We start from the raw sequence: 12,487 nt of genomic DNA, 5'->3' as shown, positions 1-12,487 counted from the left end.
ACGTTTATTTTTGAGACAGAGAGAGACAGAGCATGAACGGGGGAGGGGCAGAGAGAGAGGGAGACACAGAACTGGAAGCAGGCTCCAGGCTCTGAGCCATCAGCCCAGAGCCTGACGCGGGGCTCGAACTCACGGTCTGTGAGATCGTGACCTGAGCTGAAGTCGGACGCTCAACCGACTGAGCCACCCAGGCGCCCCTCAAATTCTTGCAAAAACTTCTAATGTTTCTCCACTTGAAATGTTTAAAACAATATATAGAAAGGGATCCCAGGGGTGCTGGTAATGGAGGGGAGAAGAAAAGCTGGGTCACGTGGCCCTGGCTCGGCTGGAGTGGGGAGGGACCTGTCAGACATGCGTGATTGGTGGGACAGGAGGATGAGTCGAACACCTCACATCGGTTCAAGCTTCCAGTGTGCCCAGGGTGATGAGGTGAGTAGCCTGACCAAGCCGCTAACATGAGCAAGTGGTGAATCCCGGGTCCCCGGCTAGTGCTCTGGCCTGACGGTCTCTGCAGAGAGACTCCGTTGCTCTCTCTACAAGGGAAGAACCTTGTGGGCCAGAGGGAGGTGCCTGCCGGCCTGTAACCCCAAGACTTACGCACTGACAGGATGGGTCGTTTCTCTGCCCGCTCGTAGTTGTCCTGAACAAGGACGTCACTGTCGGAGGCTGTGGAGGAGTCCTCCTCTTCCTCCTCCTAGGAGGGGGTGGGGCGGGGGGAGGGAGGGGACAAACAAGGAAAAAAGAGGGGCACATAACTCTACAGAAAACCCACGGGAAACTGGAAAACCCATTTCCTTTGATCTTTCTTTCCAGAAGGCATCTAATTAGGGGCACCTCTCAACACCTCCATGCTGTCACCTGAGAAGGCACAGACATGCAGATGTCAGATCTGAAGCTGCAATGCTGTTCCTGGGACTAGAGGTTCAGAATGATGAGTGAGCTCACGGTAGGGGGCTCAAGGGGACCCCTGACATGATGCTAAGGGAGCAGAGGCTGCATGTGTTCAGTGAGCTTACGCGGCTGTAAAGCTTTGGCTCTGGAACAAGGGTCTTGGAGACGTGCAGTGGACGTGAGCCCCCTACACATCGGGAGGGAAAGAACTGGCCCCTGAGGGCTGCCTCTTCTAGCACACAATTGGCCAGAGGCGCAGCCTGGAGACAAGGGCAATACACACACCTGGTGGTTTTCCATCCTCTTCCAGTGGAGCTGAGCGTTGGCCGCGGCCATGGCCTCTATCACGAAGGTAGTCGTCACAAAGCTGCGGAGTAAGGCCACAGTTTAATTGCCAAAGGCAGGTGGGAGGTTGGAGGTGGCACAATGAAAAAGGAAAAATCGTTTCAAGACCAAGAAGCCCAAAGCATTCTCTCTTCTGAGAGCTGTTCCCTAGGGACTTTTGAGATGCATTTGACCTGGTAAAATGTGTGTGCGTAAGGGACGTCTTGCGTGCTTGCCTTCATGTCCTTGTCTATGTTTAGAATATGTTTTGATGCACGGGAGAGAGGGGTGTGAAATAAGCTGATGGGGGCCAGGGGTAGAGCGTGAGCCTGGGGGAAGAGGGGACATGGGGCGATGTGGTACCGCACACCAAGAGGGGGCCTGCTGGGGGCAGAGCAGGGAGGAGGCCAAGTCACAATGGGCCTTCTGAAAGCTTCTGGGAAGGGCAGCGGGCAGCTCTCCACTCTCCGTGCTGGGACACAGACAAGCAGTCAGCTCCCAGGTCCATTCACTGATGGACGGGGCACAGCACGGATAACTGGAAAGGACATTAGGTTCCAGAATGTGTTTCCATGTTTCTGTCTTTCCTTCCTTTTTCGGCAGTACCTTTACTTTCCTAATAACCTAGCAAATGTAAAAATAAGCTTGCGTTTTTATGGCTCGAGTCAAAAAGGACACTGAGAGGTGGCACCAGACATTTGCTGCAGAGTCAAACTAGAGTGCAAAACCATCTTCTCTCTTCTTCCGCTTAGGGAAGCTGGAGAGGCCCAGACTTCAGCCGGAGCTGGAGTGCATGGGTCCTCCAGTCAGCAGAGCTGCGGGGCAGGGTGGGGGGGAGGGGGGAGCCGCCCTCCTGCTGGTAAACCCAAGGGTGGAGTCTCTCCCTGCTGAAGGACCCCAGACAGCACAGTCATCTCCCTCCTTCTTGAGGCTGTAGCCCAGCCCTCCTCAAGTGCCTTCACTTGCCACAGGCTGACTGCTCAGCCACATCCACTCCATCTCAGGGGGTGGAGGGCAGCCAGTCCTAAAACTCCCATTCCAGGGCCTCAGCACCTTCTGGAAAGGTTTCTCATTATCTTGCCTAAGTGACCATTTTAAGGACTTCAGATTTTCCCTTCTTTTTGCAAATAAAACTAGAATCAATCTTAGTTAAGGCATAAAAAGGATTCTCATGGTTGCACAAAGCCAACTCATCGATCATGTTCAAATATAAATGGGCTGAGCAGGGAGGGGACATGGCCGCCCCTACCTGGGGACCCCCAATCATCACCTCCCATTCAGACAGCTGCCTGTGCTGAAGGTCCTTTAAAGGGGACAGCAGAGCCACAGAAGGACAAGGACTTGCAGTATGTAATGAGCCAAGGATGGCCACGAAACCCCCCAAGAGAAAATGAGTGAAGAAACAGAAATGTGAGCATTTGCCCATCCAGCCTCTTCTACGTCCCAATTTGCTTCACCTGTAACCCCACCCAAGAACAGTGCCTGGTGTCACTTCTCCCAGGGAAGGTCCTTCTGAGGGATGTTTCCAGGTGTTCCCTTGCCTCTTTTTGGCAGCCTGTAGATTCCCACCTGGAAATGCATAGTCCTAATCCCTTACGAGCCTGGGGCTTGCTGAATGACTTGCTAAATACTTGCTGAATGACTCCCCGCCTGCATGCAGAATCCGAGAGGAGCCTCAAGTAGGATCTACCCTCTGTGAGGCACCAGCTGGTGAACCCCACACACCTGGCTCTAGGAGCGGGTGCCCCTGAAAGCTTGGGAAGGCACCGGGCACCTCTTTGCTGCCAGGCACAAAGTGGGCTGAGATTAACATGTGATTATGTGCCTCCCCGTGTGTTAATAATCACTTACTTTGTGGGCTATCTTAAGCAAATTCTAAATTCTAAACTGACTTCCCTTATCACTGTAGAGGTTTGTCAGATTCTTTTTCTGTGGCCAGGTGGTATTTTCTCGAAGAACAAAAATTGATGATGGTACCATCACTAAAGCATACAACCGGGGAGGTTAACCAGCCGGAGAGGCAACGTGAGCGCCACATGAAACATTCCAAAGCCCAGTTGGATGTCTTGACTCTTAACTGATCAGATTGTGTAACTGCTCCATTAGCATGAGACCTGGAGGCCTTTGCGTCTCCTTTCCTGTCTCTGGGCCACTGTGGTTAGGATTCACCGTGGACATCTCCCTGCCCCCCAGGCACACTTCCTCATGTTAATGAAGAGAAGTCAGGACTCTCTGGGCAGCCTCCTCCCGGCCCCTGCATGCCAGCCTCTTACCTCATGAAGCCCAGGAACACCAGCAGGACCAGGCTGACGAGCCACCCGGCAGTGGCAAAGGCCTTGGGCATGGTGAGTGCACCAGTGCCCACGATGAGGTTAAACATGTACACCAGTCCCACCTGGAAGCAACAGAAGTGACCTTCAAGCTCTGAAATTAATTAACCTCTCCCGGCAGTGGCTCCCAAAGATGACCCTGGGTGACAGCCAAACTGGAGGCAGGGAGGCCAGAGAAGCAGGTCAGAAGGGAGAATTCGGCCGAGGTTCTAAGAAGGTGTGCTGTGCAACCAAATGCTAGGGAAGGGAACATCAACACTTGGAAGGCTGAAGTCCCGCCTTCTGTCGGACCTTCCAAGAGGGCTCCGGTGTTTGGTTCCTTCTCTGCTTTTGGGCACCGCCCCATCACCTTGCCATTTCCTAGTATTCAAAGCTGCATCTCAGAGGTTAGCTCTCTGCCCAACCAGGCTGCAGGCTTCCTGAGGACACACTGTCACATCTGGGTTACCCGGCGCAAGGATGAACCGCAGCGCTGACCTCAAAAACCCTCCACTCTTCCCAAGACCTCTCAGCACATGACCCAACCCTGCTCTATCCATTCTTGCCATTGTCCTTTGGGATGTCAACATTCATGCTGCTTCCTTTTCCCTACCGTCCTGCCCACACTGACTTCAGGGATTTTTATGAAAATTGAGATAGAATTCACATGTCATGAAATTCACCCTTTTAAGGTATTTGCCAATGACATATCTGATAAAGGATTAGCATCCAAAATATATATAAAAAACTTATACAGCAGCCAAAGCCCAAATAATCCAATTAAAAAATGGGCAGAAGACATGAACAGACATTTCCCCAAAGAAGACATCCAGATGGCCTACGGACAGATGCAAAGATGCTCAACATCAGTCATCAGGGAAATGCAAATGAAAATCAAAGCAAGACATCACCTCACACCTGTCAGAATGGCTGAAATCAACAACACAAGAAACAACAAGTGTTGGCAAGGATGTGGAGAGACAGGAACCCTCGTGCACTGCTGGTGGGAATGTAAACTGGTGAAACCACTGTGGAAAACAGTATGGTGGCACCACAAAAAGTTAAAAATAGAACTACCTATGATCCAGCAATTGCATTACTGGGCATTTACCCAAAAAATACCAAAAACACTAATTCAAAGGGATACATGCACCCCTATGTTAACTGCAGCATTATTTATGACAGCCAAATTATGGAAACAGCCCAAGTGTCCATCAACAGATGAATGGATAAAGAAGTGGCATATATACATACACACACACACACACACACACACACACACACTGAAATGTTATTCAGCTATAAAAAGAATGAAATCTTGCCATTTGCAACAACATGGGTGGATTTAGAAAGTGTAACGCTAAATAAGTCAATACAGAAAGATAAATACCGTGTGATTTCTCTCATATGTAGAATTTAAGAAACAAAATAAAGGAGCAAAGGGAAAAAAAGAGACTAAGAAATAGAGTATTAACTACAGAGAACAAACTGATGGGTACCAGAGGGGAGGTGGTGGGGGGATGGGGGAAATAGGTGATGGGGGTTACGGGGTGCACTTGTTGTGATGAGCATCCGGGGTTGTATGGGACTGAATCACTCTAACACTGTATGTTAACTATACTGGAATTAAAATAAAAAACTTAATTTAAAAAACCACCCTTTTAAAGGACACAATTTACTGGTTCTTAGCACCATCATCTAATTCTGCTTCATCACTCCAAAAAGAAGGCAGGTACCCACCAGCAGACCCTCTCCCTCGCCCCTGACAACCAGGCTCTGCGTGCAATTCCTGAGTCACTGACTTCAGATTTTAAATTTTTTTTTTCAACGTTTTTTATTTATTTTTGGGACAGAGAGAGACAGAGCATGAACGGGGGAGGGGCAGAGAGAGAGGGAGACACAGAATCGGAAACAGGCTCCAGGCTCCGAGCCATCAGCCCAGAGCCTGACGCGGGGCTCGAACTCACGGACCGCGAGATCGTGACCTGGCTGAAGTCGGACGCTTAACCGACTGCGCCACCCAGGCGCCCCTGACTTCAGATTTTAAATTCTCATTCACACTGACTTGACTCTAGCTGCTTTTTTTTTTTTAACGTATTTTTGAGAGAGAGAGAGCATGCATGCAACAGTGTGTGTGTCAGGGAGGGGGGGGGGGAGAGAGAGAGAGAGAGAGAGAGAGCGAGACAGAGTCCAAAGCAGGCTCCAGGCTCCGAGCTGTCAGCACAGAGCTCGACGCGGGGCTCGAACTCACGAACCGTGAGATCATGACCTGAGCCAAAGTTGGACGCTCAACCAAATGAGCCACCCAGGCGCTCCTTGACTCTAGTTGTTAATTGTAATGTTCCTGTTTCTAGATCTCGATCAGGAAATTCCTTTCTCTGAGCTGAAGACTCCTGCAGCCTTATCCATTCCCACCAACACCTGCAGTCCCCTCACCCTCCCCACGCAGGCCACCCCCTCCACTCTGGCCGCATTTGCATTCTTTGGCCTCGTGTACAATGAGCTAGTTCCACAAAGTGCTCTCTACCCTCTACCCATGATTCACACACCCTCCCCTGTTCTGACCCTCCCGACCCCAGCCTTGGACAGACCCAGCGCCTGCTTCCTCTATTTCCTATATGAAGCTGCTAAAAGTTCCTGGAAATTTTTTTTTTTTTTTTTTTAATTATAATGACTGGTTTTACAGATGAATGGTTCCTTCACCTGTGCTCCAACAGCATTGATTTTCTTTATTCCACCATGGACTTCTTGGCATTTCCCAAAGGAAACCTCTTCAAGCCCTAGCCCCTGACCTCCACCTCTCTCAATTGAAGGCTGCTTCCTGTGTCACAGAGGTGACTGAGGCCATCTGATGTGCCCTCCGCCAGCTTCACTCCCTCTTCATTCAACAATCAGTGTCTGCATCTTTCCCACTCCCTCTCTACCCATGGGGGACATGTGACCTTCCTCCTGCACCCGAATTTTTGGGCTCAGTCCTTCTTTCTGGAATCTTCTTCCTACCAGCTCCTCCCCTCTGCCTACAAATGTCCTTGACACCTTTAAAACACCACCCTCTCGGGGCGCCTGGGTGGCTCAGTCGGTTAAGCGGCCGACTTCGGCTCAGGTCATGATTTCGCGGTCCATGAGTTCGAGCCCCGAGTCAGGCTCTGTGCTGACAGCTCAGAGCCTGGAGCCTGTTTCAGATTCTGTGTCTCCCTCTCTCTGACCCTCCCCCATTCATGCTCTGTCTCTCTCTGTCTCAAAAATAAATAAATGTTAAAAAAAAAAAATTAAAAAAAAACAAAAACAAAAAACCACCACCCTCTTGGGGCGCCTGGGTGGCTTAGTCGGTTAAGCGTCAGACTTCAGCTCAGGTCATGATCTCATGGTTTGTAGGTTCGAGCCCTGCATTGGGCTCTGTGCTGACAGCGCATAGAGCCTGCTTGGGATTCTTGGTCTCCCTCTCTCTCTGCCCCTCTCCCACTCACACTCTTTCAAAAATAAACAAACATTAAAAAAAAAAAAAAACCCACAATCCTCTCACTACCCTTAACCCCACTCACCAAAGAAGCTACCTATTTCCTCTACCTTCATTTCCAAGTTTCTGTACTTTGCGTTTCCACTCCCAGAGCTCTTTTGCAATGATGTTCTTCAAAATCACCAATGACCTCCTATTTGCCCAATCCAATGACTTTCTTAGTCTTTACTCCTTCTTACGCTCTGATGTAAACTGTCTCCTTTCCCTCAGCAACTTCACTCAGTCCTGTGGCTTCACCTCCGCATCAGTCTTTCTGCAGACCTCAAATCCACGGTCTCTAGTCACCCCCGCCTCCCCCTTCCCGCGTATCCCAGTCCTAGCGATTCTACTCCTGAAGAGTCTTTTGTCGCTAGCTCTGGTCACACTCCCGTTTACAAACTAAATCGCTTCCAGCCTGGGCTGTGACCGCCGCTTCCTAACGGGTCTTCCTGTGTTCTATGACATTGGCTCGTTTACAGTTTGCTTTACTGCTTATCCCTGTTTAAAACAGCAACAGAAACACTTATGAACACCTACCCATCTCTCATTTTTACTTCCTTGTTCTTTGAAATATGTACTTTTTATATATGTATGTGTGTATATATACACACGTATATGTATAAATTTTCAAGTTTATTTTGAGAGAGACTGCACAAGCAAGAGAGAGGGGAAGGGGGTGGGGAGGGAGGGGGGAGAGGGAAAGAGAAGGAGGGGGTGGAGGGAGAGGGAGAGAGAGAATCCCAAGCAGGCTCTATGCTCAGCGCAGAGCCTGATGTGGGGGTTGATCCCATGACCCTGGGATCACAACCTGAGATGAAATCAAGAGTTAGACACTTAACTGACTGAGCCACCCAGGCACCCTGTGCTTCTCTGTATTTAGAAAATTTTTCTAAAACAACCACGTACTGAATTTTTTATCACACAAATTGGGGCCCATTCTCCCAGCGTTGTTGTTGTTGTTGCTGTTTTAATACAGCTGGGGGATAAGGGGCCGGGCAGTGGTTAGGGAGGGACAGGCTTCTAGGCAGGTGCTAAATGCACATCTGAGTGCTGGATAGGAAGGCATCCTGCAGACGGGAAAGAGCTCTGCTCACAGTCTGTTTACACTTGGCACAGGCCACCGGCCCCTCAAATCCCACCCAGCACTTGGACACACGCAAATGCTGCTTCCCCCACAAAGCCCTTCCAGTCTCGCTCCCCACTTTTGAACCCCTAGAGCAAGACTACTTCCTATGTCCTGGTTCTCGATGTTGGTGTACTCATCCATTCCCCATTGCTACAACTGAGGTCCCGGTGTCACTTCTCAGGGTGCCTGGCACAGAGCCTCCAGCTAGGAATCCTTGGCTGAGCTGACTGGACCTGGCGAGGTCCTCTCTAACGTAAGCCTCACAGTCTCTGTCCCATTGTAAACACCATGGTCTCAGTGTGATCACACAGACAGATCCCAGAAGGATTAAACCAAGGTTGAACCGTGTTCCTACATCTCTCCCTGCAGCTTTGTTCTCCGCATGTTGCCCTTCTAAGCAAGAACACATATGAAGGGTAGACCCTTTTTCTTTTTGGAAAATGGCCTTGGTGATGGTTCTCGTGAGAGGGAAAGTGACGGTTCTTTGCCAAAATGTTTTGTAACAGTACAAGAGGCATTTTTGAATTCAGTGATACCTGAAGGTCTTGAGATGAAGGGTCAAGGGTCTATCTCTGGCTGAGCACTGTTGGAATTTGGGGCCAGATTCTTCTGTTGTGGGGCTGTCCTGTGGATTGTAGGATGTTTAGTAGCATCCCTGGTCTCTACCCACTAGGTTCTAGTACTCCCCAGCCTCGTGCCTGTGCTGGGATGATCACAAATGTCTCCAGACGTTGCCAAATGTCCTGGGATATGGGGGGGAGGGGCAAGACTGCCACCAGCTGAGAACCACTGCTGATAAAGACATAATCCCAACAGAAACTTCAAATAAGTCTCAGCGAAAAAGACCTTTAAAGGGCGCCTGGGTGCAGTCAGTTGAGCGTGTGACTCTTGATTTTGGCTCAGGTCACGACCTCAGTCAGTTAAGCGTCTGACTCGGTTTTGGCTCAGGTCATGATCTCAGGGTTGTGGGACTAAGCCTTCACATCAGGCTCCGTGCTGGGCACGGAGCTCTAATAAAAATTAAAAATTTTTGATTAAAAAAAAAAACACCCTTAAGAACTTTACAAAAGGAGTTAACTGGGATACGTGCTGTTAGCAGTTAGGAGCAGAAATGGGCAGTCACACTTCTCTTGCACTATTGACATTCTTCAGTTTCAAAGGGAGTACTCTGGGCCTAGGGGGGCTCAGGGAGCCCTGTAGGATAACATGAGATGTCTTCACCTTCCTGGCAAGAGTTTAAACCCTTCTGACCTTCAGCAAAGGTGTCAGCGAGGACCAACTAGGAGTAGACTTATGGAGCAGGAAGCAGATCTGAGCTAAGCCACAAGCCAGGTCAAAGGTAGTTGTGGGGCAGGAGGAAGAGGAAGGAGATGTTCTCTTCTGCTGGTTACCTGACGGTTCTGTGGGGACAGCCTCGTGGAAAGTGTGGCCAAAAGCAGAATAAAGCCCCGCTGCAGGCTAAACCGTCTCTTCCCCTTCTCCACTCTTCCTCGGGATGGGGGACCTGCTCCCCTGTGCTCTAGGGATGTCAGTGCAGCGTTCCTGCTGCCTTACCTAATGCCCGGCGGTGCACAAGGCAGGAGTTAACGGTGGTTTTTGCCCGCTTCCCCAATGACACTTGTCAAAGGAAACAGAAGGCAAAAGAGATGCGGAAGCAAGCGGCCTGTCCTTCGAAAGCAACAGCAACGATCTTTGGCAAGACTGGCTGGCAGGAGGGGCCCTTGGCCACTGATCCTTGTGCAGGTGGTGGTCCACTTCATCCTCTATTTGGATCACACAATCCCCGCAGTCCTGAGCCACTCCTGGTCCCCGTAAATAGGGAAACAGACATGCCTGTTCTGAGATCACTTTGAGGATGTGGGGGTGGCATATGGGCCTGAACCGTGTTCTGAATCCGGCACTCTCCTTGAGAGGGCCTGACAGGTAAGTCCTCTGAGGCCAGTCTGCTGAGTACAGGTATTTTTATGCAGAACAATGCAAGCTAAGGCAAACATCCCTAACACCCGAAAAGCAGAAAAGATCTGACAACAAGGCAACACAGAGGTAGGGAGAGGCTCTGTGTTGCGAATAACCCAAGTTATGAGCTGATGCACCTTCGTGAACCAAGTAAGTGCTCAGTGTCTCAGTTTCCCAAGACCTCGAGAGCGGGTCATGCCCGCCCTGTGCTGAGCAGGGGATTCCAAGCCATGTCCGCAGTGGAGTGAGTTCCACTGCTTTTCTGGGCTCTGCCGATGGGGAACCTTATGCCCTTCTCCTGGTCTCACAAGGGATCAAGAACCTCTCTCCCAGGATGGCAGAATCAGGGGAAAACTCAGGGAAAAGGCATGATCTCTCCTCAAACCCTGACCGCTAACTCCTGCCTAATACCACCTCACCACCGCCCATCTCTTCCCATCTCTCTCCACCGGTAGGATAAGAGAATGCAAGCAGTTGTTTATGGCAAATGCCCAGAGTAGGCCCTCAAACAAAACCAATCACACAGGAAAACCGGGGGTGGGAAGCAGAACGCACTGAGGCCTTCAGGCCTACTGCCCAATTTCCTGTGGGTATACGCCGACGTGTGAAATGATTATGTGAACTGGAGACACACAAGAAAGTGAGCATATCAAAATATTTTCCTTTTCAAAACTCAGTGTAACTCGTTTTCTCATCTCTAAGCATACAGATGCTCTGAGAAGCAGCAGGAACTTTTATAGACAATGTGGACACTTCACTGCTGATACCAGGAGGAGGCTGTGAGCTGTTACCCAATTCCTCAGATGAAAGGACCACAATGAGGTTCAGTCCAAAGTTCAAGAAAGACTTCCCTCGATAAATTATGGAGGGGAAGGAGGCTCTTTAAGTGCTACACACAAAAGGCACAGATCCAGTAGGAACACTCTGGTGTGAAAATGGCTTTTTGCCAGCTATGTTCAGAGATGCTTATTTAATTTATTTACTTATTTGAGAGAGACAGCATGAGTGGTGGAGGGGCAGAGAGAGAGGAAGAGAGCATTCCAAGCAGGCTCCACACTGTCAGCACAGAGCCTGATGCGGGACTTGAACTCACAAACTGTGAGATCACCACCAGAGCCGAAATTAAGAGATGCTTAATTGACTGAGCCACCCAGGTGCCCCTCAGAGATGCTTCCTTATCCATCACACCACAGCTCGAGGGTCTGGGAAGCTAGCAGAAACAAAGCAGGGATTCCACAGGCTAGGTGGATCTAGAAAGAGGACTTTTGCTACTTAAGGCAGTGCTGCTTTTCCCTGGGATACTTAGTAGCAACATGAGTCAATCATGTGATTATTCCAATCCTCCAGCTAGGTATCCAGGCAAGAGGACTCTGATGTAACCACGACCAATCTTTTTATTACACAAGGAAGATAAACTGGGTGTACTGGTGGGAGGTGGGGGCGGGGGGGGGGGGGTAACGCAGACCCAACACAGTAAGAAATCAGTCCTTCTAATTGTTCTAATTATAGACTCCAGCAAACTGCACTTGGAAGTCTCTGCTTTCTCTGCCTCTTACGCCATCCGAGACCATAAAAGCTGCACAATTTACAACTCAGCTGGCAACCAAAGTACTTTCAAACTGCTGAGATGAGCAAACCCAGAGTCAGTAGCTGTCAGTCACCATCTACCCACAGCAGCACAGCCCGCAAGTGTTAGTGGCTCCGGCATAAATATAGCAAGGCGTGAGCAAGTCAGTTTTGTTTCCTTGACCACTCTGACCAGCGTCTACCACGTGAGCCAACTCCCATCACATGCTCTGAGCCAGGACCGCCGCAACGCGGCTCCTGCTGAATGGAGTTCCCCACCCTGGCTTTCGCCAGGGTCCAAAAGCAGCGGCAATCGCTAGTACAGTCGAGGAAGCACCCTGCTTCTCTAGGAGCCGGTGGCAACCATGTGGGTAAAACTCACGTAGGGAGAGTAGAGCTCCCCGGTCTCTGTGATTTCTCCCGCCATTTCCAAAAGTGAGGAAGGGTCGGTGGGCAGCCGAGTTTCTTTAGGTTTCTTCTCTTTCCGCCGGCTCCTGTGGCTCCCTAAGGCAAAAGAGCAGACTTCAACTTTCTGATAGACCTCGATGGGGGTGGGGGCACTTCTGGATGGCGCCCCTCCCCCCACCCCCTGTACTTTTATTACAGACGTGGCCTCAACATCTGCCATGAGAGACAGCCCTAGATGACTGACACCAGGGTGGTTTCCTCGAACTTTTTCCTTGCTGTGCGGGGCATGAATGCATCCAGGGCCGCTCAGACTCCAAGTGAAACGAGGAGACCCACAAGCCACGAAGTCTCCCCCACCACAAGCGGCCCCTTTGCACACTCTGAGGTGGCTATCCACGTCTGAGGTCAGGA

The 12,487-nt window shown here is 50.3% G+C and overlaps 1 protein-coding gene across 3 annotated transcripts in view; it reads right to left on the bottom strand.

Annotated features, from left to right (window-relative positions):
• Positions 1-12,168, bottom strand: part of TMEM104 (transmembrane protein 104) — a 59,088-nt gene extending 46,920 nt beyond the window's left edge. For 2 of the 3 annotated variants that reach the window (XM_042915455.1, XM_042915456.1), the window contains exons 1-4: positions 12,051-12,168; positions 3,489-3,610; positions 1,177-1,258; positions 598-694 (exon numbers count right to left, since the gene is read on the bottom strand). In XM_042915455.1, the coding sequence (XP_042771389.1) occupies positions 598-694; positions 1,177-1,258; positions 3,489-3,610; positions 12,051-12,095 (346 nt within the window). In that variant the 5' untranslated portion in view covers positions 12,096-12,168. Of the gene's footprint in view, positions 1-597; positions 695-1,176; positions 1,259-2,784; positions 3,002-3,488; positions 3,611-12,050 lie in introns of those variants that run through there. The other variant, XM_042915457.1, reaches the window with a different exon arrangement.
• Positions 12,169-12,487: the final 319 nt, after the last annotated feature.

The sequence above is a fragment of the Panthera leo genome, chromosome E1 (assembly GCF_018350215.1).
Source record: "Panthera leo isolate Ple1 chromosome E1, P.leo_Ple1_pat1.1, whole genome shotgun sequence".
NCBI lineage: Eukaryota > Metazoa > Chordata > Mammalia > Carnivora > Felidae > Panthera > Panthera leo.
The sequence above is the reverse complement of the archived record's forward strand: the minus strand, read 5'-3'. Positions and strand labels throughout refer to the sequence as shown.